Source organism: Castor canadensis, chromosome 3, assembly GCF_047511655.1.
Source record: "Castor canadensis chromosome 3, mCasCan1.hap1v2, whole genome shotgun sequence".
In the NCBI taxonomy this organism is placed as follows: Eukaryota; Metazoa; Chordata; class Mammalia; order Rodentia; family Castoridae; genus Castor; species Castor canadensis.
Window position 1 is genome coordinate 83,778,661 of NC_133388.1, and position 25,287 is coordinate 83,803,947.

The 25,287-nt window shown below is 33.4% G+C and overlaps 2 protein-coding genes across 3 annotated transcripts in view; one reads left to right on the forward strand and one right to left on the reverse strand.

The window, feature by feature from the left end:
- LOC141410465 (inhibitor of Bruton tyrosine kinase-like) overlaps window positions 1-25,287 on the forward strand; it is a 973,048-nt gene that overhangs the window by 391,489 nt on the left and 556,272 nt on the right. The gene's annotated exons all lie outside the window — the stretch shown is intronic.
- The window catches only part of LOC109679643 (uncharacterized), a 113,551-nt gene that overhangs the window by 19,131 nt on the left and 69,133 nt on the right, over window positions 1-25,287 (reverse strand). The window contains exons 4-11 of the mRNA XM_074066895.1: window positions 23,879-23,996; window positions 21,667-21,727; window positions 21,090-21,134; window positions 19,881-20,009; window positions 16,440-16,543; window positions 15,117-15,286; window positions 13,092-13,184; window positions 12,364-12,507 (exon numbers count right to left, since the gene is read on the reverse strand). Of these exons, the coding sequence (XP_073922996.1) occupies window positions 12,364-12,507; window positions 13,092-13,184; window positions 15,117-15,286; window positions 16,440-16,543; window positions 19,881-20,009; window positions 21,090-21,096 (647 nt within the window). The 5' untranslated portion in view covers window positions 21,097-21,134; window positions 21,667-21,727; window positions 23,879-23,996. The remainder of the gene's footprint in view (window positions 1-12,363; window positions 12,508-13,091; window positions 13,185-15,116; window positions 15,287-16,439; window positions 16,544-19,880; window positions 20,010-21,089; window positions 21,135-21,666; window positions 21,728-23,878; window positions 23,997-25,287) is intronic.

Genomic DNA, 25,287 nt, shown 5'->3' on the forward strand with positions numbered 1-25,287 from the left:
TTTTTAGAGTCTTCTGTGATGATACATAGTGGTCATTTGCCACCACAGCCAACGTTAACGTAAGATGAAGAAATTAGGAAGCAAAGGACATTGGAAGGAAAGACATAAGACTGCTATCAAGAGGTAGGTCTTTTTAGAGTGAAAAGGGAGAAGGGCAGGAAATGAGGCAGCTTTTTTGGCTCAAGGGCAACATGGTCCCTAAAAGATAAAAGAGCCCCCATAGCTAAAAAGACAAATGAAAGTTTATAATATTTTTATTCATTTCTTTTTTTTTTCATTTTTCTTTTATTATTCATATGTGCATACAAGGCTTGGTTCATTTCTCCCCCCTGCCCCCACCCCCTCCTTTACCACCCACTCCGCCCCCTCCCTCTCCCCTCCAATACCCATCAGAAACTATTCATTTCTTAAGTATTTAAAATACCTACCTTACTTGAACCTCCACTGCCTAGTTACTTTAATATGAAATAAATTCTTCCTTTAACTGAAATGCATTCATTTGTTGAAGAGGATCCTGAAATCTAAATAATATATATAAACAAAGGTTAAAAAAAATATGCCTAAGAAACTAGCTTGCATTGGGTATAGTAAAACGCTGCCAGTTTTGAAATTATCCTAATTCTTAAGTAATGAGATATGTTATAATATTTTAAAGGGGGAACTTGTATTGCATACTTTACTTTAATAAAAGAAACTACCACGCATGGTGGTCTGTGTCTATAATCACAGCCCTCGGAGGCTGAAGCAAAAAGAATGAGAGTTCAAGGCCAGCCTGGGCTATATACTAAGACCCTTTCTGAAAATCACCAAAAACATTAAAAAAAATGTGTTAAATTAATACACAAGCTTCTCCTTCCTTTTAACTGGTTCTATTTCTTAACACAAATAGAAAACTTAAGAAGAAAATACCACTTAATGCACAACACACTAATAAGCTATCACTTTTTTTTCCTTACACCTCCTTACTTACATAAAAAGACACACAATTATATCTATGTTCTTTTTTCCCAATTTAGCATTATTTTATAAAAGAAGCAATGTACTATTGTACTGGGTGCTGTGAGTCAGACAAATGCAAATTTCAACACAAATTTCCTTTGTGCTGAGTGATGCTCAGCAAGTTGCTTGATTTCTCTGAACTTCAGCATCTTCCCCAGCCAACTTTCAACACATGTACTATTATCATAAGCTGCCCTTCCATTTCTTCCCTCATGCTGGATCATCTCTCCATGCACTTATAAATGCCTGAACAGATGGCATGCGGAGAAGACTCAAGCTGAGCTGATAAACTTGAAACAAAGAGCCATGCCCTGATGTGGCTCAAGTGGCAAAGAGCTTACTAGTATGGGAAAGGTCCTGAGTCTAAGCCAGTATGGAGGGGAAAAAAAAAGTTGAAATAAAGCATTTTTGATTAGCCAATTAGTCAAACTGAATCAGTCTGAATAAACCTCAACTGAACTAAGTCCTGATTTAGATCCCAAATGGTAGAATCTCTCATGTAATCTCCTTCTGTTTAAATAAGATAGCCTTTCTTTCTTTCTTTTTTGATTTCTTTCTTTTGGAAGAATTCTAATTACTTTAGTCTTTGGGGTAAGAGACATTGTTATGAAAGGTTCTTCCTTAAACTGCAAACACTTCTTAGGGAAGAGAGCAGCAGCCTGATGTCCTTTCCCATGGGCTGCTGGTGGGTTTTAAAATAAAGTAATTCCAACTTACTCTAATTCAACACCAATGTGAGGATAGTTTTCTACCCAGGACATTCACAGTCCCCTTAGTCTACTCTCTTAACTGAGGCCAGAGTTTTCAAAGTGTAAATCAGACACTTTAACTCTCCTGCTTCCTTCAACCTCTTCCTCAGCTTCCTATCCCTATTAAGGGTAAAATCTACAGGGTTCACTCCTTCCCTTTCCTAACCTAGAGGTACACCCGGGCCTCTTTTCAGTTCCCTCTGACACTGGCCTCCTCTTAGAAGGCCCCCAAGACCCTCTTCTAGTCACCTCTGAGTCACCTTCTAGATTTTGACCCAAACAGAGTCTGATACAAGTAATAGCTCATTAAATGTGTTTTGAATGAATGTATGGACAAACCTGATCATCTTTCTCTTTTTCTTTCAAAACTTATTATATTGCTCCAATCCTCAAAACACTATCACCTCTCTCCATAGTTAATTATCTTGTCAGCTAATTTTTTTATCCATTTGTTAAATAAAAGCTTTACCATTTTAACAATTGTTAAATACAATTCATTGGTGTAAGTACATTCACATCATTGTGCAAACACCACCACCATCTTCAGAACTTTTTTGCCATTGAATATTGAAACACTGAATATTGAAACATTGAATACTGAAATACTCACTGAAGGATAACTCCTCATTCCCTCCTCTTCAGCGCAGTAACTACTGTTATACTTTCTGTCAATTTTTTCATCAACTGGTTTTTGTAGGTAGTTATTTTTCCTATTTCATTTAAATAACCATAACTCCCAACATTTATTATCTAAACAGTGCCATGCTCTGTTTTAAGAGTTACCCACATATTAACTAATGTTATCTTTGCAACCACTCGGTAAGTAGGTATGGGTACAAGAATTGTGTAATAACTTGCATAAGATCACACAACTGACCTCACAGTAGTGAGCCCAGGGAATCTGTCTACAAGGCTCATGTCTTCTACTGGTATCGGCTGTCTCTCAGTTACTATAAACTAGTTTTAGTTGTTAGTGTCAAGAGTATCAATTTTCTTTTTAGACAGCAGTGCATTAGCCTCACAAGCAAAACTTTTTCTATTAGTTTATAAAAATTATAATATACTTCAATAGTATTCTCATCGTGCTATGCTGATAATCTTGAAGATTTACTTTTCCAAACGCATTACAGATTCATCAACATAAGAAATGAAGCTGTTTGCAAACAGCTGAAGTGAATAGTTAAATAGACTAGAAAGAAACTTCAAGTTGTGAAATTTTATTCAGGTGCTCAAACTAAAACCTTAGACCTTGTTAAGTAGAACAGTTTTGTTAGTGTCTTCTTCATTAACTAACTTCTCAAATTTAAGAATCACACCCTTATTTGGATGTCAAAAAAAGTTTTGCCTAGTGGGAATAAGAATGGACAAGTTAAGACTCTCCCTGACAACTTGCTGCCATAAAACGAAAATCTATGAAACTGAGTGTACCTTAATATAAACCAAACCCACCACAAACAAAGCTTGTCGAACCTGTAAGTTTTGAAGAGGAGTAACAGGGACTTGCTGCTGCTGGAAACAGGCAAGCTGGTGGTAAGGTGTTGATGACGGGTAAGAAGGTGGAAAGTCATTCTTTACAACTGGAGTCCTAAAACTAGGAAAGAGTTTTTTTCTTAATTCAAAATATTGAAATTAAAGAAAACTCAAGATTCTGATCAAGTTTGCGTGTATTTTAAATGTTATTAACTTAACATGTGCCACATCAAACAGAACCTAAGTTAGTTTTCATAATTGATAGTTGATGTTTTAGTTTCACCAGATATTTTATTTGGGGAAATTCTTTCCGAAATTAATTTTTTGTCCCCAGACAAGAAATCTGTGCTAGCAAAATAAGTAAGACAGAATTTAAAATAGAAAGTTAGAGTAATTTTATAAGAATGAAGCCAAGGCAAGGTTCACCTTATTATGACTATCATTGAGTTTGAGTGCTTTTAAGCCATAATGTTCTATAATGGTCTGCTAGAAATATCTAGAAGCCAGTTACATCATTAAAGGAGTAAGGCCATTAAGCCCGTATTATCTGTTCAGCACACATTTATACTTTCTTTACCTTATTTGCTATTATAGCTTCAACATGAGAACAGTACTTGGCACAAAAGAGCTCTACAAATATTTATTAACAGTAAATAATCTAGTATCACAAGAAATATCTATGTTATCATTTTAGTTAACAGCCATTCTTTAAAATTTCTACATGTAGTAAAATGAGGTGATATATAGCAAAATTGCATTAAAGAGGTTTTAAAAGAAGGTCAATTTTAACAGAGATCAATTACATTATGAAAATGAAAAGCCAAAGGCATCGTGAACTAAGTTATACCTTAAACCATTAATATAGCCACAAGTTGAAGGTCACAGTGTATCACTTTCCTTTAAGTTATTTTCGTTGACATGTCATTCATTTGCTTTTGCAACACCCCTTGTGTTTTCCGTTAATCAGCGCTAACTAATTTCCTCACTCACCCCCTCATTCTTATTCACTCAAGTCTGTCTTCTTTGAACACCTTCAGAACTATGTAAGCCATACAATTAACCTCTTCCAGAAACTATCATGCTCCAACTAACACTTCCTATACTAAAATATTTATTCACTCTAAGAATGTTAACCTTCCTTTAAAATCTCTCTCAAGTAGAGAGGTATCCGTTTGGTAATACATGGTTATAAAGGCTCACATTCTTAGATGATTTATAGGTTTTAAATAGATTACAATATGACAGACTACATTCATAACAATCCTTAAAAATATTTATTATTGGAATCACCTTCCCTTTCACATTTTATAGATAAAACTGATGATGAGAAAAATAGTATCTTGCAACGTCTGTAAAGTAACCCAGCAGGATTCAATCACAGATCTATTTGGTCCCAAAGCCCATCTTATTTCTATTTCCCCACCCTGAGTTCTGAGCTAGGTGCCAATTACCAGCTCATGTATCATCCAAGGTATTCCTACTTGGTGTCTTAGAAATAGATTTGGGATCAATCCATTTAGGTACTGATATCGGTGGTGACTGCTTTGAAACTGAAAAGACAGGTTGCTCAGAGGTGTGTTTCTGCTAAAAGAAAATTTAAGATGTTATGACTTAAGAATTTTTAAATTAGTCATCTGTGTAACATTTAATAAGCATAACCTTTCAGAACTAATAAACTAATAGAAATATGAAAACAAAAGCATACTAAAAAAGGTGGGCATATTTATTTTAGACTTTCAATAACTTTTTAGTATAATCATTTTACTCCAAACTCTTAAACCTAACACATTCTGCTCAAATTGATTACAAGCCCACAAAATTATATAACAAAATAGGACCTACCATCCCCCCACCCATCAGGGCTATTTTAACAGAATTAAATTTTTATACCTTAGGAAAACGGGGGCTAAGGGTTTGTCTCAGTGGTAGCACACATGCTTAACATGATTGAGGACCTGGGTTCAATCCCCAGCAACAACAAAGTTGCTTTAATCAATAAAACTACATCCCCCCTCAAATGTAGCCAAATACTAATTACTTAGCAAAAACTGAAATGCAAATGCCTATCTGTGTGCCTCTCTCTCATAAGAGACACAGAACTTGTAAAATTTCTCTCTTACAAATCCCAAATGATGGGTGAACATCCTCCATAGCAGGCATCAGCAGATTAGAGTTTGCAGGCTGAATCTGGCCTGTTGCCTATTTTTTTGAAGTTTTATTGGAATAAGACCATGCCTATTTGTTTACATATGGTCTATAGCTGCTTTCATACTGTAATGGCAGAGCTGAAAAGTTACAACAGAAATCCCCTGGACTGCAAAGCCTAAGCCTTTCCAAAAAGTTTACCACGACGCCTTACGGCATCATGACCAAATAAAGAGCCGAGTCTTGCATGGGAACTTTCAGTAAATAAGCACTCTACTGTCCACAGAGGTTCACTTCAATTTGAGGACAATTTTAGTTATTAAAAAGTATGAAATTAAATTGATTTCTCTATTATAATTTCAACCCATGCATTCTCACTATGCTCTCAAGAACCACAATGGATAAATCTCTTTCTACACTGAAGTCCTTTTAAGTATTGAAGATGGCTAATAAATCTCTTTCTGAATAATTTTCTTTTAAGACTTCTTCATGTGCATACCTTGGAATTAGTGGTGAGCGTGAAATTAAGAAAATGTTTTAGAACATTACTGAGCAAGCACAAGTATGTGTGGACATATGTTTTCAATTCTCTTGACTAAAAATCTAGGAGTGGAATTAGTAGGTCGTATATAAACACTATGCTTACCCTTTTGAGGATTTGCCAGGCTGTGCTCCAAAATGACTACACTCACACTAACAGTGAATAAGCCTTTTAAAATTCTCCAGATCTTAACCAACACAGTTGTTATTGTCTCTTTAACTATAGCCATCCTTTCACACTCTTTGCTTTTTGAGTCCCTTTGCCAGCCTATTGGTTTTCAAATTCCAAAAGACAAAGAGGTACTTATTTAATTTGATCCATGATTCAACTTGTCAGGATCCACACCATCTACCATTTATTATCTACACCTGTTACTAAACTCACTGGAAAATCTGCAAATGAGAAAGATGTCCACAGGACCATTTTAGGGGGTCTGAGAGGTGTGAAGAATTTTCATAGTAATCCCATGATAGCATTTGCTTTTCTCACTTTTATTTTCTCATAAGTATATGCTCAAGTTTTCCAGATATTATATGACATATAATAAAATATAGTAAGTATAAAAGTGGATACAACAATCTAATCATCTGTTAAGCCAACCATTAAAGAGATTTTCAAAAATTGTAAGACAATATCACTTTTCTCACTATAATTATTTTGCTTAAAAAAAAACTTATTTTTCAGAAGCATATTTATATTCATATGTAATACACTTGTCAGCTATTTTTTAAATAAATTAACAAATACTTCATATGTCCTCGCTTTATTTTCTAATGTGGTGAACAGAAACAAATATAATCCACATAAGCAAAAGTTCTTTAGAGTCCTCACTAATTAAGAGTGTAAAGAGGGTCACAAGACCAACATATCTGATTCACTGAGCTAGAATGCAAGGCCTTTACTGACTTCACAGCAAGCCACTGAAAAGAAATGGTGAGGAATGTGTGACCATGGATCATAGGTGTGACTCTTCCCGTAGCCTACCCCATCATTCCTTCTAAAAATGACCACTGAGCATGATCATTCAAATTCAAGGCATTATGTAGTCAGCATTTTTCTGTTTTTATCAATCAACATGACTGTAGGGAACAGAACTGTTAAACGCTTGGGACAGCATGGCACTGGTTCAGAGGTCAACACAGAGTTTTAAGTAAAGGACAATATCCTTAGGCATTACAGGCCGGCCATGTCTCCATTGCAAACTACTCAACTCTGCTGTTACGGTGCAAAAGCAGCCATGGATAAGTAAACCAATGGGTGTGCCAAAGTTCCAATAAAACTTTACACAAACAGGCTAGAAACTAGATTTGGACCATTTAGTCTGCCAACACTTGTACACATCTATTAACAATCTAGAAAAAGTACTGAAAATAAAACTGAACCTGACATAATCTGACTTAACTAATAGCTGTTACTTATCGCTGTATTCTGAATGATTTTTAAAAATCTTTAAAGAAACTATCTCTCTAAATATGGCACATAGGTATTAACAATAGAAAATATATAAGACAAACGTCAAAATTCAGACATGACAGCAACGTTGTACTTTAAGGGAAAACAAAGGTACCTCTGTATCAGTCTTTGGGGTTACATCTGGAATATGCCACTGATTTGAAAAAAGAATGTAAGAGGCTTTATTGATTTATATTGATTGCATGCTGAAATATTTTAATCATGTTGGAATAAAATATGTTAAAATATATTTCACTTTTTGGAATGTTTGCTTTTTAATTTTGCTAATATAGACAAGCTTTTAATAGGAAAAATAAAAACATATATGTGGTTTGTTCTGTATTTCTCCTGGACAATGCCAATAAACATAACAAATAAAATGTGATCCTAATTTTTATACTGACAGCTAATGGATATTCAATGATAAAATTGTGAAGAATTTTATTTTTAGGAAATTATCTAAAGACTTAATTAAATTTTTGAAAAGTGAATTTAAAATTTTAATTTGTTTAGGTAATTTTGATTATAGTTTTATGTACATTAATAGAGACTTTTAATTTTAATAGATCATTTTGAATATTTTAAAAGACAAATCACTTTTGGGGTGGGGCTGTGGCAAGTGGTAAAGCACTTGCCTTGCAAGCTTGAGGCCATCCTGCTTGCAATACCACTGCCACATAAAAAAGAAAAAATTGCCTTAGTTCCTTTTGTTCCTCCCCATACTTCCCAGTACCAAAAACATGTATATATGTGCAGAATGATATTAATTTTATGTTTACTTTTAATTATTGCTGAAACATTCAAATTTTGTACTCTGTATAATTACAATCAATTTTTGATCTCTTAATTCATTAATGTTAATAGAGCACAAACTATGTGAAAATGTTTTTGTTGTTGGTTTTGGGGGTTTTTTGGTGGTAATGGAGTTTGAACTCACAGCTTTGGGCTTCCTAGGCAGGCATTCTACCACTTGAGCTTTATTTTACCACTTTTGGCTTTACTTATTTCTCAAGTAGGGACTCGAGTTTATGCTCAGGCCAGCCTAGACAAATACTCTTCCATTTACACTTCCTGAGTAGCGGGGATGGCAGGAAGGCACCACTATGCTCGGCTTTTTACTGGTTTAGACGGAGTCTTGTGAACTTCCTTTTACAGAGGCTGGCCTCAAACCAAGATCCTACTGATCTCAGCCTCCCAAGTAGTTGGGCATGAACCTCCACTCCTGGCTTATTGTGGTTTTTAACATTTTTTTTGTTTGAGATGGGGTCTCACTAAGTAGCCCAGGCTGGCCTTAAACCCACCTCTGCCTCCCAAATGCTGGGATTACAGGTATGTGCCACTACACCAAGTTACTAAAATCTTAATTAATGCAGCATAATAAGTAATCTCTTTCTAATGAGAATAAGAACAATAAATCTATGCAATAAATCAAGTTATAACTTATAAATTATATACTTGCATATGATATTTATGTAAATATCAGTGGCATGATAACAAAAATGTCTAAAGTATAAAATAATAATAAATTCAAATGCCTTATATTTTGTCAAATATTAGTAACATAAAACTGTAACTTTAAATATGCATCTTAATTTCTCATTATTGATGCACCATTTTTGCAGTAGGAGAACAGAGTATATTTTATTTTACATCTATTTATGCTGACATTTAAAATGTGGACCTCTGTTCTCTTACCCTGGAACTCTCAAATGTTAAGGGTCTGCCTTTTCGGATCATAAAGGAAACCCAAGGAGACTAGAAATGCAATAAACACGATATTCTTCATGGAATCGTATCCCATTCGAAACTTCCATGGCTTCTGGGGGTCCTTCAGAGCTGACAGTTTTTAATGGACTCTCAAGGTCTTTGTGAGCCTCAAGACTACACCACCGGCATGTATGCTTTCTCCCTGGCCTGAAAGGAAATGGATGAATCTAGGAAATAGGTGGGGAAGGGAATGAACCTGATGGTGTCCCTGCAAATGTGTTTCTCTACTTCTGCCCTTTCCAGAGTGAATTAAATAATCTGATTGAAAGTTGCTGAGACAGATCTAAAGCAAGCGCAAAGCTTCTGCAGTGTGTGCAATATGACAGCTGTGGTGCCAACTTTTGGTAGAAACTGGGTCAAAGGCTGGAGCAGGAAAAGTGATGCTCTTCAAAAGTTACATCTGCCAACCAAGCTGCGATTAAGTCTCTTGGAGAATCCAAAGAAAAGTTGAGAGCTGAGTTTACTAGATTGACTCGCATATTATTTTACAGTTCGTGAAAATGGACTAGAATAAAATACATCAATCCCACATAGATAAGTACTGTGAATTACACTATCTGTGGATAAGTTTCACTCATCTCTGGAAACTATTGACTATTTGCAATGACAGATCTGTAGAATTATGAATATCTTTCTACGAGAAACAAAAGTGGACTGAGAAGCAGTAGTCCAGAGTTCTAGTCTCAGTTTTGGTTTTTCCAGCCATATAACCTAGGGCAAGTCACTAAACTGATCTGGATTTGAATCTTCTACCTGAAAAATGATGAAAGAATTTGTGCTGCCTAGCTCATAAACTGCTGTGAGGATCAAATAAAACTAAGTAAAAGCACCTTGACCATCATACAGTGGCTTGCAAATTTAAAATTTTGTCATTTTTGGTTTCACCGTATGATAGTTCCTTCAGGAAATTAGGACTAATTGTTATTATTTCCATTATGACTCTATGGCCCTACTTGATGATTAAATACTAAGATGCCTTTCTTTCTCAAGTGACCACAATTCAGAATGCTAAATCAAATCAAATATCAAAACTATTGAAGTACTATTGCAAAGAAACTTGCTTTTTTTGTAAAGTCTCATCAATTTCACCCACTAATACACCACTAAATTCCTGTTACTCTTTCCTTCTCTTTGGAAAAAATCAGGTGGTTTGTTTTCTTTAAGAGAAACATGTTGCCAAAATAAATGCTACCATTTTACCAGTTTCTACTTTTCTTCTGTTCTTCTCCACTCTGCACTTATCTACAGCGTTGGTGGGGAAAGGGCCTCTTAGTTTTTCTCACCCTGGCTGTTTTTAGAGGACAGGAACCCTTATTGCCCACTTCTTCACCCCAGAGGCATCTGTGGATACTGACAGGACTAGCTGAGCTGCTGGACAGTCCCTAAACAACCTTGCCCTATCAGATAAAGCAGGGAGTGAACCTCTGACAGGTGTCTCAGTCACTGTCATGGGTGTCTGTGGTACAGGTGGAATTCTAATCAGACCTATATTGTGCAAAATTTCTGAACATTAGGGGTAAAGAAAAGGCTGTATAAGCTTCCAGGGGGAAAAAACAAAGGTAGAAAAAGGAAAATAAGGAGTAATGTAAAAAGAATTTGGAATCAAACAGTATTAGAATTCCCAAACACACCAGCAGAAAGAAAATGGAACAAATTCTCCAAATAGTTTCGAATCTAGAATGCTGTTTCAATGTAACTATTAGTCAAGAATAAAGACAAGAGCGAATAAAAACATTTGCATGGATTCAAGAACTCCAAAAATGTATGTGCTGTACATTCTTTCCCAGAAAACTACTCAAGTTATACTACATCAAAACAAAGAGCAAACTAAATAGAAAAACACAGGACATGGAAACAAGACCTGACAACAGAGGAAAGCAAAGGAAATTTCCTACGTAATAATTAAGGAAAGCCTCAAGATGACATATACTCAAGCAGGCCTAGAAAACACTGACAAGAGACCAAAGAACACAGACCTCTAAGAAAGATGCTTCCAGGAGAACTGAAACTTCCTCATTTACCTTTTTGCCTTTAAATAAGGAAACTGCACAGCTAAATTTGATTACCAAGCCCAAAGCATCCTCATGTTCTGTTAGTTTTCTCAAATTACAGTAATATTTAATATCTTGACAACTGTCTCAAAAATTTTTTTCTTCTTGATCTTGTCCAGTGTTTAGAGAAAGTAACTCAGTGTTGCAACCAATACACCATAAATCTTACAAAGATTTATGAGTTGTCACCAGAAATTAGCAGAGAACCTTGCATGTAGAAGGCACTTAACAAATACTGATGAATTTAAAGTTTCCACTAATCCCATTCTCTCAAGTTGCACCCTCTTTATCCTCTAATTGGGGTTTCCCATTCCTTGTTTCATTTTCTTTTTCAGTGATCATGCTTCAAGTTTACTAGAGGTTCTGAAAGGTACTGATTCAGTTCCACTGGTAACATCATAATAAAATGAGTTGCTGTTCTCTTCAAAATAATTTACATTTTCAGTGGGAAGAATATTCCTTCTTACAAATAGATTAATGTGACATTAGAAACACCAAAGGAATTCACCAAACTAAGGACAGCTACAAATACCCTCCTCAGTCCTTGTGAGAGAAAGAGGGTTCTTTTTATTTCTTCCTTACCCTTCAGTCTATCCATCAACTGCTCTTCTAGACTCAGTTTCCAGATATTATGAGTTGCAAACAAAATGGAACTGTTTTCTTACCCTCTGGAGGTTATTCCTACTAATGCTGCCACTGTGGGGTGAATTATGATGGAGAAAACTTATGTGACACAATGTTAAGTAACACCTCTTCAAAAAGTACAAAAAGGTTTGATTTTAACCATGTGAAGATACTTACGGTACATGCAGAAAAATAAAGAGATTAATGTACTAAAAGTAAAGTGTTCTTTTATGAAATTTACTGTAACACATTTTATTTCTTATTAAGAAGTGAAAAGGTAAAATTATTTTAAACCACTTTGGCAAGGGAAGTTGCAGAATATGAAGAAGATACTATACCCACATATGAAAAATCCACATTTGGAAGCAATGGTTTATAATGTTAATACAGCCAAAATTAAGGGAAAAAAAGTTCTTGTTCCTCAAATTCCAATGTTTAACTTAAAAGAAAAGGGGGGAAAGAAATATTTGAAAATATTTTAGGTAGGGGAGAAACTCAGGAGCCTAAAACAACCTTAAAAGCTAACATCAAGACCTACAATGATTTAATAAAAATAAGAGCATACCATGCATTTGCTGGTTTGGGTAACTTTGAAGGAGTAGTTAAAACTGTTTCCATGCTATTCATTCCTGAATTGCTTTCTTTGGTAGGCAATGCAATCATTTTTCGTTGCTTCTGAGAAAGTTTAACTCCATGGGAAATCATTTTTCTAAAAATTATATTAGATTAAACCAATTAGTTCACTGGTTTCACTGATTCTGAGAAAGTTTATTTTATGAAAAATCATTTTACTCTAAATAAAATTAAACCAATTAACATCATTTTATGCTTAATGAAGGTTACAGATGATATATTCTATTTATTGTGATTTTACAATTTTTGGATTACAATGTTAAGTTTCAATAATGATAATTATCAGTTTATACTATAAGTGAACAAGTAATTGCGATATATGAACCCTCCTACATATAATACTTTTCCAGGGGAATTTGCACCACAAGGCTTAAATCTTGAGGGTTTTTTTTAGAAATAGCCAGCAATGATCATTTTAGAGGTAAGTTTCTAACATGTAATAATACTGTGTTCAATAAGAACTGATCTACAAACTCGACTCAATCTTTAGCACATATTTAAAAATAATATTATAAAGATTACGTATCCTATAAAAAGGTTTAGCGCTATTACATTAAAATGCAGAAAAATGACAGCAAAGATACAACAGATCTTTCCAATTCTTCATGGCAGAAATATAATGCCATATGATCTTTTCTTTTTTGATTTTTTTTAACCAACCCTAAATTTGACTTTGGTGTAGCTCCACATTTTTTTCTACTTTCTTCTGTTTCCATGATGGTTCTGAGATCCACAACAGGAGGACTAACAGGACTAAAAGACATAAAAAAAATTTTACCAAGCATTCAGTTTATCTATCAAGCCCAACCTCAAACTTAACTGAAACGGTAAATGATATGTAAGATTTATGATGAAAGTATACTTTAGATTTGTCAGCTGCAGCCAACACAAAAAGGATATTTTGCACATCATCTCTTTTTTCTTATGTGCACAGAATCTATTTGGTATACCTATGAATTTCTGCAATAATTCACTGGCCAGAAATAGTTCACAATGGTACCCACCTAACTCTATGTCTAGACCAAGCATTCCTAATTTGAAAATCCAAAATCTTAAATGTTCTAGAATTGGAAATTTTCAAGTTCATACTTCATCTTAGCCAAAAGGACAAGAAGCAATCAAAAAGGATATTTTAAGTGAAAGCTGCTATTATATATGCATACATAATTACAACTTAAGTGCATCTAAATTCATAAAGTATAAATCTGGAATTCTAAAACATAAATAAAAAGTCAAACAATAGTAGATTCTTAGGTTGCCTAAATTAGGCAAAAGAACTCACTAAAGTTCTAATTAAATTCTTATTCTTTGGAATGAATAAAAGTTGAAAATTCTTTCCTTTCTATTTTTTTTTACAACTTACTACTATCTAGTAGTAACAAAAACCAGAGATTTATCAGAAAATTTGAGGAGTGCTGAACAATATTGGATACCCACCAGAGGGAGTTGCATCATAAGAAAAGAATCCTATAATCTTTAGATATAGTTTATCTAAATGAAATTTATGATACACCTAAAAATAAATCATATTATTGCATATGAAAGGGCAACCTGTTTACTTCATTTTCTTTCAATAAGAACTTCTAATCACTACTCCTGCTAGGTAATACTTCAGAGTGAATGTAGAAATGTTTGTGTATATACTGAAAATACCGATCATATTGCTAAACACTGTTAGTAGACACTGTACTGAAATTGATAGCCAACCTATATTGGTTGGCTTTATACCAAGGTATTCTTTAAACATGTTTAGTAAGCTATTCTAACATTAGCAATTAAAAGACAGTTTCTAAGTGTTCCCACAAATTATGTATGTTCCAATTTGTTTACTTAGAACAGCAAAAGTGAGACTAACTTATCAACAGCGTTTAGACTATGAAACATAATCTTTGTTCCAACTGCAAAAGACAGCATTTTTCAAATAAATTACATAAACAGTCCAAATGACAATAACAAGTCAGTTAACAACTCAATTAGCAGCAAGCCTGTAACCTCAAATATGTATCACTTTATTTTGGTGGGACTGGGGTTTGAACTCAGGGCTTCACACTTGCAAAGCTGGCACTCTACAGCTTGAGCCGCATGTCTAGCCATTCTCTTCTGCTTATTTCAGGGTCTCACAAACTATCTGCCTGGACTAACCTTGAACTGCAATCCTCCCCATCTCAGCCTTCTAAGTAGGTAATATTACAAGGGTGAGCCGCAGGCACCTGGCTTGTACCACTTCTTTATAGGGAAAACACTAAAAACCTTTCTTTCTAGCTTTTTATTTTTTAAATAAACAGTACATTAAGAACACCAGAATGTCTTTCTTCAAACTAACTATAGCCTAGTACCTGACATTAATCTACCTTTCCCCATCCTCACCTGTACCAAGGGGGGAGTTTTAACTAATGCATCAACTACAAAAAAATTGCTGCTGTAAGTCACATATATATAGACTTAAATATATACTTACATGTAAGTAAAAATAAAATATTTGCTACTATTTACTGGTGTTAATACAAACATTAATTTTGCCCCAGGGGGAACATGCCTAATAATTGATCAGCAATTTTTATATGTATAGATAATTTTCCGTGTATCAGACTAATATTTAATGTGCTTCACTAAAATTTTTCATTTGACTAAAAGTAGATGGCAATTTCTTAGAAAGAGAGATACAAAACAAAATGCAAATCCTACCTTAAAGAGCCAGCAACCCAACTGGAAGAGCTTGTATTATCAATTCTGTTGCTGGGAATGGGCTGTGGAGCAGATATTTCCCATGAAATATCTGGTGATTTTTCCCATGGTTTAAAATCTTCCCTAGAATACGTAGGAGGTGTACCATTAATATATGATTTAATTTTCCCCTGTGGGAAGGAAAAACAAATTTAAAGAGTCAGCAATAGTAGGTGCATACTTTAGTCACTAATATACAGTAGATACTTAATAAATATTAAAAATCCTATGGTGATAAAATCACCTAGCATTTTCAATACGTGCTCTTCTATAGTTTATTGCTTTAAGTACAGAGAATGAGGGAGAGGGATTATTATGGGAAATGAGTTTGCATATTAAATTTATATTTACACAAATATTAAATAAAATGTTTTAAATGAAAGTTGTACATGTAAGATATGATGCAGTTATTTTTAAATTAATATTCATGACTTCAGATAGACCACAAAATGGAAGTTTGGTATAAATGTCCTATAATTCACTGAATATAATTAAAGTATTCTGAATAAAATTAAAGTCAAGTAATACTGACAATTCAAAGGGGACCCTAAAACTATTTCTGTTATAATGGGTCAAAAACATTATTAAAATGGCATTTCCACTGTCAGGATCATATTCTATTAATGCAAAACATTCACAATATGCCTCCGACCTTCCTTTAAGCCTCAATTGTCTTCCAGACCAACCTTATGAGAATTAACAATTGCCCCCCAAACTTCTTTACAGTAAAAACACCATGGAGCCTAGAACACTGTAGAATTTCCTATCTTTTAGATTAACAACTGTGGAATGAGATGTTAAGGATGCCCCTCTCAGAGTTAACCACAATAGTAATCGTACAGCTTAAAGTTAATAGTGCTAGACTAGAAGAACTCAATTGTTCTACCTCATTCAGCTCCAGTTAACATCATGAAAGAAAAGACCCTTCGCAGAATTTGAAATTTGGCTTACTTTCAAAATCATTTTCGTTGGACAAATTTTATCTGGTGTTAACTGAATTTCCCAAGATATATTTCAGTAATTTAACTACAAATGTTTTTCTCAATATGTCTTCAGAGTTTTAAAGATTAGAAAGGTTAGAAGTAATATCTATAAAGGGTTCAACACTGCCATTAAAAGATCCAAAACTAGAAAAACTATACAAATTTGAAAAAAGTAACGCTGTATATATTAGTTTATGTCCTCATAAACCAATAGGAGAGTGTTTCAAAATATAATGTAAAGGGTAAACTGCCTACTAATCTGAAAACTAAAGGTAAGGAAACAGTGCTTTTTAAAACAAACCTCAATCTTATCTAGAAGAAATCCTGTTGTGAAGTCAGGGGACTGTAACTCTCTAGGACTACCCACTCCTGCATAGCTTCCTTCAGAGTCTGATGCAAATAAGTCTGGAAGAGATTCCACAGAATTGGCCTTACCAGACTAACAAATCTAAAAAGTGAAATTTAAAAAAGGAAACTTTAAACATGTAAGCATTAAATATACATGCATTACAGTCAGTGAAACCAAATAGAAAGCAAAAAGCAACTTCCATTTATCCAGATTTAATAATACTTAAAGTATATTCACTATACCAAAATCTTACAATCAAGCTAAGTGAAGAGATAGTAGTTTAAGCGAAAAACTGAGCATATAAAGCAATTATTCATTGAACCTAAGGAACACAGTTTTTGGGGGATTTGCTTTGTAAATGATTATATTTTTCCCCCATAAAAGGTAAAAAGGAAGAAGAAAAATAATAAATTCTGTTCTTTTGCTTTCCTTTTCTCATTTGTCTCCCTCTGTAGAAATCTATGACCTCATACAAAAGGGCACTGGCTCCATTTTGTGTTATAGGAAACAATGTGTGTCCTTAGCGCCTCTTATTTAGCCAGCACGTTGGCCTAGATAGAGTCCTACAGAAGCCAATGGTAGCCTGTTTGAGAGTTGATGGTTTGTTTTGTTTTCTTTCTATAAAACTCTGCCAAGTAAGTTATTTTTAATTAGCTTGCCATGTGAAGTAAAAGAGTTGTTATATGTGTATGTCATTTTCTTCTGTTACTTAGGCAGCCTAAATGCCTGCCTAGGTCACATCTGGTTCCAAGGTCATTAGCACAGTAGTCATTTTACATATAGACCATAAAGTAAACATTTGCTTAATTTCAGATGGTCATTTTCATTCATTTCAAATTTCTTACAATGTAGATGAAGCATCAAACTTTATATTTGAGTTGTAAAAGTTGTACAATTGATTTAAAAATAAATAAAACATCTCTTGTACCTTCAAACAAGTGTTATTCCCTTTAAGTAAACCACTATGACATGCTATATGATTCTTCTGCTATTATTACTAAGTTACAGTTTGATAATAACATTCAAACTTTTTCCAAGCTATTATTTCAATAATTTTGGCAAATTTTCATCTAAGAGATTACATTTAATAAGTGAAATGCTTTCAAAAGCCAATTAGAATAAATTTAGAGAATCACATGGATAATTATCAGAGCCAACCATTATTTTTAGTCAAAAACACTTTCATAGAATCATGTGCGTAATTTTAAGGATCAACACATATGTTAAGCATGTTAAGCTTTCACACACTGACTTTAGTCAAATTTGCCTCATACTCAGTTTTCTTTTTTATTTTCCAAAACTAGGTCTCCTTGTCCCCAGTTAATCATCTACTTTGACCACAGAATGAATGATATACCAGGAAGAATATGGAACTCGAATCAAGAGTAAATCCAATTTCTTTTTTGTCACTACCTTAAATCACTTAAATTTTCTGATATTGTTTCTTTGTATCTAAAGACATAAATTATTTCTTTACTATTGTCTAGCTCTGCTCTGAAATTCTACCACATTTAGTAATAATAACTTTATCTAAAACAAATCAAATACCTGCTTTTTCCATAAATGATTTAAGTAACTAGAAAATCACTAGTTTCATCACCATCTATCCATTTATGCTTCTGCCCATTAATCTTCTCTTAAGGGCTAGAAGTAACTCTTTCAGTACGGGGAATATGAGATCACAGAATTTTATATTTGGAACTGTCCTAAGACATGTCCTTCAAATTTACTGGCTCTCCTGACTTCTATCTTCAGTACTTCATAAATCAATTTAGGTGTATTATCTATTCTTTTATCTTTTACGTTACTTAAAAGTCGTTCTTTACATTATTCCCTTGAACTTTATAAGACATGATAAATATCTGATTTGTAATAGCTAATTAAAGAGACAGAATAAAATTCGTTCTCTACCCTGTATAATAGCTATTTTCCCCATGGACACAAAACAATGTAGAACTGTATAGAACTGACTGACTACGAAAGTATTTCTGATAGAAATTGTTCCAGGCTGTGTTCTTACTGCTCTGGACAGATGCACCTACCATTTGCAAAAACCAAAACCATACTGTACTCTCACTATTTTATTACCATATGTTATGTTTTGCCTAAAAAAAAACTATGAAACGTTTAGATAGTTTAACACAGACCAAACAAATGCAGAATTTGAGATAATCTATAATACAACCAGTCTAAATTTTTGAAAACTACAATACAAAACAAAAAAGGTGTGGAGGATACTGTTCTAGCTAAGAAACAATAAGCAAAGGCATGCTAATCTTGACAGAATATTAGATTTTTAAAGATTAAAACAAAAAAGGCTCTAAAAACATTTTTGAATAATTAGGGAAATCTGGATACAGAATACTAGGTAATATTAATGAATTATGTCAATTGTCTTAAATATGACAACAGCATTGTGGTTGTACAGAAGAACATTCCTGTTCTTGGGAGATTTGTATTGAAGTATTGAGAGAAAACATCATTTCTGCAATTTATTCTGAACAGATCAGGTTTTTTTGAAAGTCTGTATTAATACATAATACAGACTGTCCATAGGTGTGTGTACATGTAGGTATTCATGGTATTTTTTTCATCTTTTTAGTAAATTAAAGAATTTGAGAAAAACTATATGAGCTTTATATTCAAACAGGCTCATATAATGCCTATATGTAAAATATGGTATATGCTACTACAAGATTCTCTCTTTACCCAATAAATGACATTTTGATTGGAGCACTGACATACTTGAATTCAATCAACATAATCACACTATCTTTGTCATATTTTGCCCACTTCTAATACTTTATGCCAATGGACAGAGTAGTCTTTCTAAAAACATAAATTTTATCCAGTTATAACCTGTTTTACAAACTAATCAACAGTCATCATAGACTTTAGAATATGATCCAAATTCCTTTGGTCTTCCATAATTTGACTGTACTCAGCCTATCTTCACCTGCACACATCCTCTGCAGTGAGCCGTGCTATATTATGTGCATCAGGGATGTTCAGTGTATTCTACTGCCTCTGGCTTGAGAACATGCCACCCCTTTGTTTAGTAATGTCTACCTGCTTCCTTCTCTTGGCTAACTTCTTTTTATTGTTCAAGATCCACTCTGAGTTTCACTTTCCTCTACGAAGAGATCTTTGATCTCAGACTAGTTGAGGGACCTCTTTTGTGCTGCCAGAGAAAACTTCAACCAGAGACTTATCACAAAACACTGCCATTTTCCATAGCCTTTATACAAACAACTTTCCATTTTAGTAGTTCCAGCAGACAGCATAAAATAGTATTTAATAATGTTAAGTAAATTTAACATTAATGTTAAATGAATTTGATAATGAATTCAAAGATCAGAACTGGAAATACATGCTAAAACACCTTCCACTAACCTGTAGATGGGGGACTCTGAATAATACCTGAAAGATTATAACCTCCAGAGCCATCAGAACGTTTACGTGTCTTCTTTTTAGCTTTTGTTTTTGCCTTCTTAAACATAGTTTCCCTAGGAAACAGCAAACCTTAAAGTGTTAAGTTAGAAATGAAACAGCAGAAGAACTATGCATTTCAATCAACAGAATATAGTATTTTAGTCAAACAGAAACCATAAGGATAAGCAAGCTCGAGTTGCATTCATCTATACAGACTTGAGCAAATTATGTAACGTCACTAGGCCTAAGTGTAATTTAGTACTTGTTCTAATCCTAGCATTTCTGTGAAAGCTGAAAACAAGATAGTATAAAAGAAAATACTCTGGAGAGTAAAACATTCACTGCTACCATAGTAGCCATTGAAGAGAAGCAGTATTGGCTCTGCACTACTACTGTTTAAGCTGTGGCCCTAAACAAGAGCTACAAAATGACCAACAACACGAGCAGGCCAGACGCAGCCATCTTCACCAACCACACCAAGTTCCTAAAGACTTGATCCAAGAATTATGTACCATGTTTACCGAGGAAAAGGTAAGGACACATATTTATATCAAGAGGAAGTGAGGAGAGCTGAAAAATGTTCTGGCTACCGTGAAGAAAACTGTTCTCAACACCAAGCCCCAGTTCCCTCTCTGCATAATAAAACCTTTATTAAAAAAAGTAAAACATTGAACATTATTTGGGTATACGCTGTTATTAACTATCAGCGTCAACTAGACATATTTGACAACTTTTAAAACATTTCAGAGAATGCTTAACTCCTTATTAAATCAGGACAGGGAAAATAAAATAGCTGTGAGGGTCACAACTATCTTTATTTTACCTTAATGTTACAGATCTCATTATATATTTCATCCACTTAGGCAGTCCAGCTGTGAAAACTATTATTTTATAGTGGTTAATGAATTATTTATATCAATGTTAAAAGTTTTATTGTAATTTCAACAATATATGCTATATATCTAAGATAGTAGATATGTCTAACTTCCAATATGCCAAATGCTACCAAATGCCAGAAAAAAGAATTTTAAGGGCCAGGCATGGTAGCTCACACCTGTAGTTCTAACTACTCAGGAGGCGGAGATTGAGTAGATCATAGTTGGAGACCAGCTCAGGCAAAAAACTAGCAAGCCCCTATCTCAAACAATAGTTGGGGATGATGATGCACACCTGTCATCTCAGCTTTACAGGAAGCACAAACAGGAGGACTGCCATCTGGGTAAAAACACAAGAAAAAAATATAGATAAAATATTCCATCTGTTTTAGTATATGGTGACAATAACTAGAAAAGATCTAGAATGCCTAGTAACTTCCTAAATTCACAAGGGAAGAAAAATTTTATTAGATTCATTAAAAAGTATATTTCATAAAACTGTGAAAAAAAAAAACCTACCTTGCATAAAAGCTCTACTTTATTATTAAGTACAGACTAGTCCATTTGTTAGGTCATGTGAATCCCTGTTCCTGCACTGTCCTGACCTTTGGTAAGTAAGAAAAACTCTGAAATTTTCAGTAAGTTTTATTTATAAGTGAATTAATATAGATACAAATCTTATCATTAAGTATCTTCAATTTAGATTACCATACTCATCTTGGTATCCAAAAGAAATTCCATTTTCTCATTTCTAAAAGATCCTAATGTATATGCACTCCTTAAGAAATTATTCCACTGTGAAATCTGATCTAATTTATTTAGATGATAATATTATGGCCACTAAATCTTCACTGGAAGAACACAAACCTTACCATTTTTCGGTAAAATACAGAAAGATCCTTCAAAACATCATCACTTAAAACATCAAGAGACCTAAAAAATGAGAAATAAAATTATAACACTCAATTTAATAGCTGCCAAGATTTTCAAATATGTACAAATATTTCAAATTGCCAAATAAGTAACAACATTATTTTTCAAGCTTATATATACTGTCTACTATAAAAACCTTTTGGAAATATATAGTAATTATGTTATTTCAAGTAAACAGCAAACCTAAGGGACAAATATCTTGAAAAAAAACTCAAGTACTTATACAAGTAAGTTTACAAAGAATCTTTTCTATTTTAACAAAATAGTAAGTATTCATTTTCCATAAATTACAACACTGAATTAACAATGGCTTATGTATCAGGATAAGCAAATTCTATCCAGAATTATCATTGTACCACTACCTGCATGACTTTGAATAACTCAACTTTTTTCTGGGTTTACCATCTTCATGTGCAAAATGAAGTTTGGACTGTATCAGCTGCATTTCATTCAGGTTCCATACAGGTATTATAAGGCATCAGTGGAAACTGTAAAAATTCATACTCTATTTCTGTATGTGTGTATGAATATATATATTTGTGTATGTACATTTTTGTGTGTATGTGTATATATGTTTTTAAAGCAATTTCTACACCTAGTATGAAATTACTTATATATTCAAATCTGTACTAAATCAATTTTCAACACTGATAATAAATGATACATTAACTTGTGATGCTACATCAATTTTAGTGCTCTGCACATATTATTTATATTTCTAGCAAACTCATATGTGATTAAGAACTTAATTTGTATAAATCTTTGACTGAACTTGTATGTCTACTTAAGCAAAACTATATGAGACATCACCACAAGTACTATCCTTAAGTGGTTCAGCTGAAACACCTGTTCCAAGATAATAGTTGAACAATAGTGACACATCACTTTCTAATATAGTATTTATTTACTCTTTCGGTGGTACTAGGATTTGAACTCTGGGCCTCACCCTTGCTAGGCAGATGCTCTACCACTTGAGCCACTCTGCCAGCCCTCCAATATATGATTTTAGATAGAGTTGATGTTTATTTTATTTTTGGTTGATTCTTATTTGACAAACCAAATGATATTAATTTGGCAATAGAAAGTAATAAAAATGTTTTCAACAGAAACACTAAAACAATGTAGCAATGAAATTAAATTTAGTCTGAAAATCTAGCCGGGTTCTGACTAGGTATCAAATGCATTTTAAAATAACACTGTCTAATATTTCATAACATTGATTTTCACTTAAAAGCATTTTTTTCACAAAATAATAGAGCTTAAATAGCAAAAGAATTTTCTCCTAATTGAGTTCTACCTGACAATTTTTAGAATATTAGTGATTCATCTCCAAGAAACAGCAGAACATTACTTTTCAATCATGTTTTTGATTAAAGACTTTGAAAAGTGAGTTATTAAAAAGCTGTTAACATAGTAACAATATAAACCAAAATTTTCTTGGTTCTTTTCCAAAAGAAAAAGGGTCTCTTGGTTTCCTCATTTGTAATAAAAAGATATTAACAGAGCCTACTGTACACAGTTTTCATGAAAGTTATACAAATTAATCTAACGTATTTTGGAAAAATACCCACTACATAGTAAGCAATAATTATTGGTATAATCATTGAAGCAAAATACAAAAGCAAGTACAAATTAAGCACTAAGTATTAGTTATTATTATTATTACTGAACAAAATAAAGAAATGAACTAGATGATAAATCCTTACAATGCAAATTGACACTAGGATTTTAATATCAAACATCTATAATCACCAATATAGACTCATTTCTCTTACCACTAACTTTTTAGTGAGAAAAAAGCAATAGTTTGACCTAATATGTGATTTGTAAAGTGTGAAGTTTTTCATTAAAAAAACAAATCATTCCCAGCCAGGCCTGCTGGCACACACCTATTCCAGTACTCAGAAGACTGAGGTAGGGGGATCATTAGTTTGAGGCCAACCCAGGCAACATAATGATCCTGTCTCAAAAACCCAAAATCAGTAATAAAAATAACTGACATTTCCAACATTCCTCTAATTTTAAAATCTGTATGAATTTAAAATTATTAGCATTTATCAAACTGTTTCCAGGTAAATATCCATTTTTAAATTATAGCATATCTTTTATTTTGCTTTTGCTGAAGTCATATAATGGATGTATTCAGCCAACCTCGCTTCAAGTAAAGCTGCCATATTCAGTCCTATAAACTGTAAACAAGACAGTTTCAGCTGTTCAGCGCTATACATTGCTGCAAATTCCAACAGCATAGCAGCATTCTTAAGGGTAACTACAAAGAAAGAAAAGATTTGCAAAATTAGATGAAAGGCACATTACAGTAGATAATATATATTGGTTTTGAAAGTTGTCATATTTGAACACTTAGAACAAGGAAACTGAAAGTATTTTGTTACCAAAAGCAACTTATACTGGACAAATGAAGGATTCATTTGCCATTACAGTACGCTAGAGTACTTTCAAAAGGCATGCATATACAAACATTTTAAGCAAAACAAATATGGAAAGGGCAAACATGTAAGTACTAACAACACTCCTAACAATTTAATATGTTTAACTTTCATTAATTAAACTTTCCTTTTTATTTATAGCTATTCCCGCTTCCATAAAACCAAAAGAGATATTCTTAAGACTAAGAGAAACAGATGAAATAATTCTATAAAATGAATGAATGTTTATTAATCTATCAGGCATTATATATTTGTGTGTGTGTGTGTGTTTGGAATACACATCTAACTCTTACCAAAATATTACCCATGCCAGCTCAGAATCTGATATACTGTACAAAAGAGTGAATTTAGTAACCATCCTATTAATTTTAGATGTGAAGTATCTGATTCTGCTAGAGACCCTTCAAGAACATTCTACCTATGTAGCATAAAACTGCAACTTCTTGAACCTCTCTGTTCTTTGTCTTACTCTGAGTCCCAGTCAGCAGAGGAATACAGTTGTTTTCTGAACCTGGCTTCTACTTATCTTTTTATTTCTTCTCTTTTGTATTTTATCAAAAGTTGCAATTGCAGTCAATAATGGTTTCTGCTTTACCCGACTAACCTAGTTTCAACAGATGATGAAAACATCTCACATCTCACAGAATTAATAATATTGGATCATATAAAAAACTTCCTAGAATTCTTCAGTTGGGAACAAAGATATACACACTGCCCAATAACCAGAGATCAAACTTCTGTGGAATTTTTTTTCTAGTTTCTAGGAAGATCATGGAATTCATTAATAAATAGAGGCGACTGTGCAGCAGGTGCCAAGAAAGAATATCCAAGGGAGATCAGGAAAGTCAGTTTAAAAAGTGAAAGTATTATGTAAATATATGTATTATATGCTTCCCTTTATTTTAATATGTTTTTTTCTTGCCTATAAAAGATCCAGGGTATTTTTCTCTCACTGATAACCAAGGACAAGATGATCTACAGTGCTCAAAAAAAGATAATGGAGCTAAGTAAAGTCATCACTAAGTACAAATCAGAAGAATTTGACAGGAATTTCCTTCATGCTTCCTAAAGTAACAATGAAGCAAAAGAAATATAAAATTAGAAAACCATAAA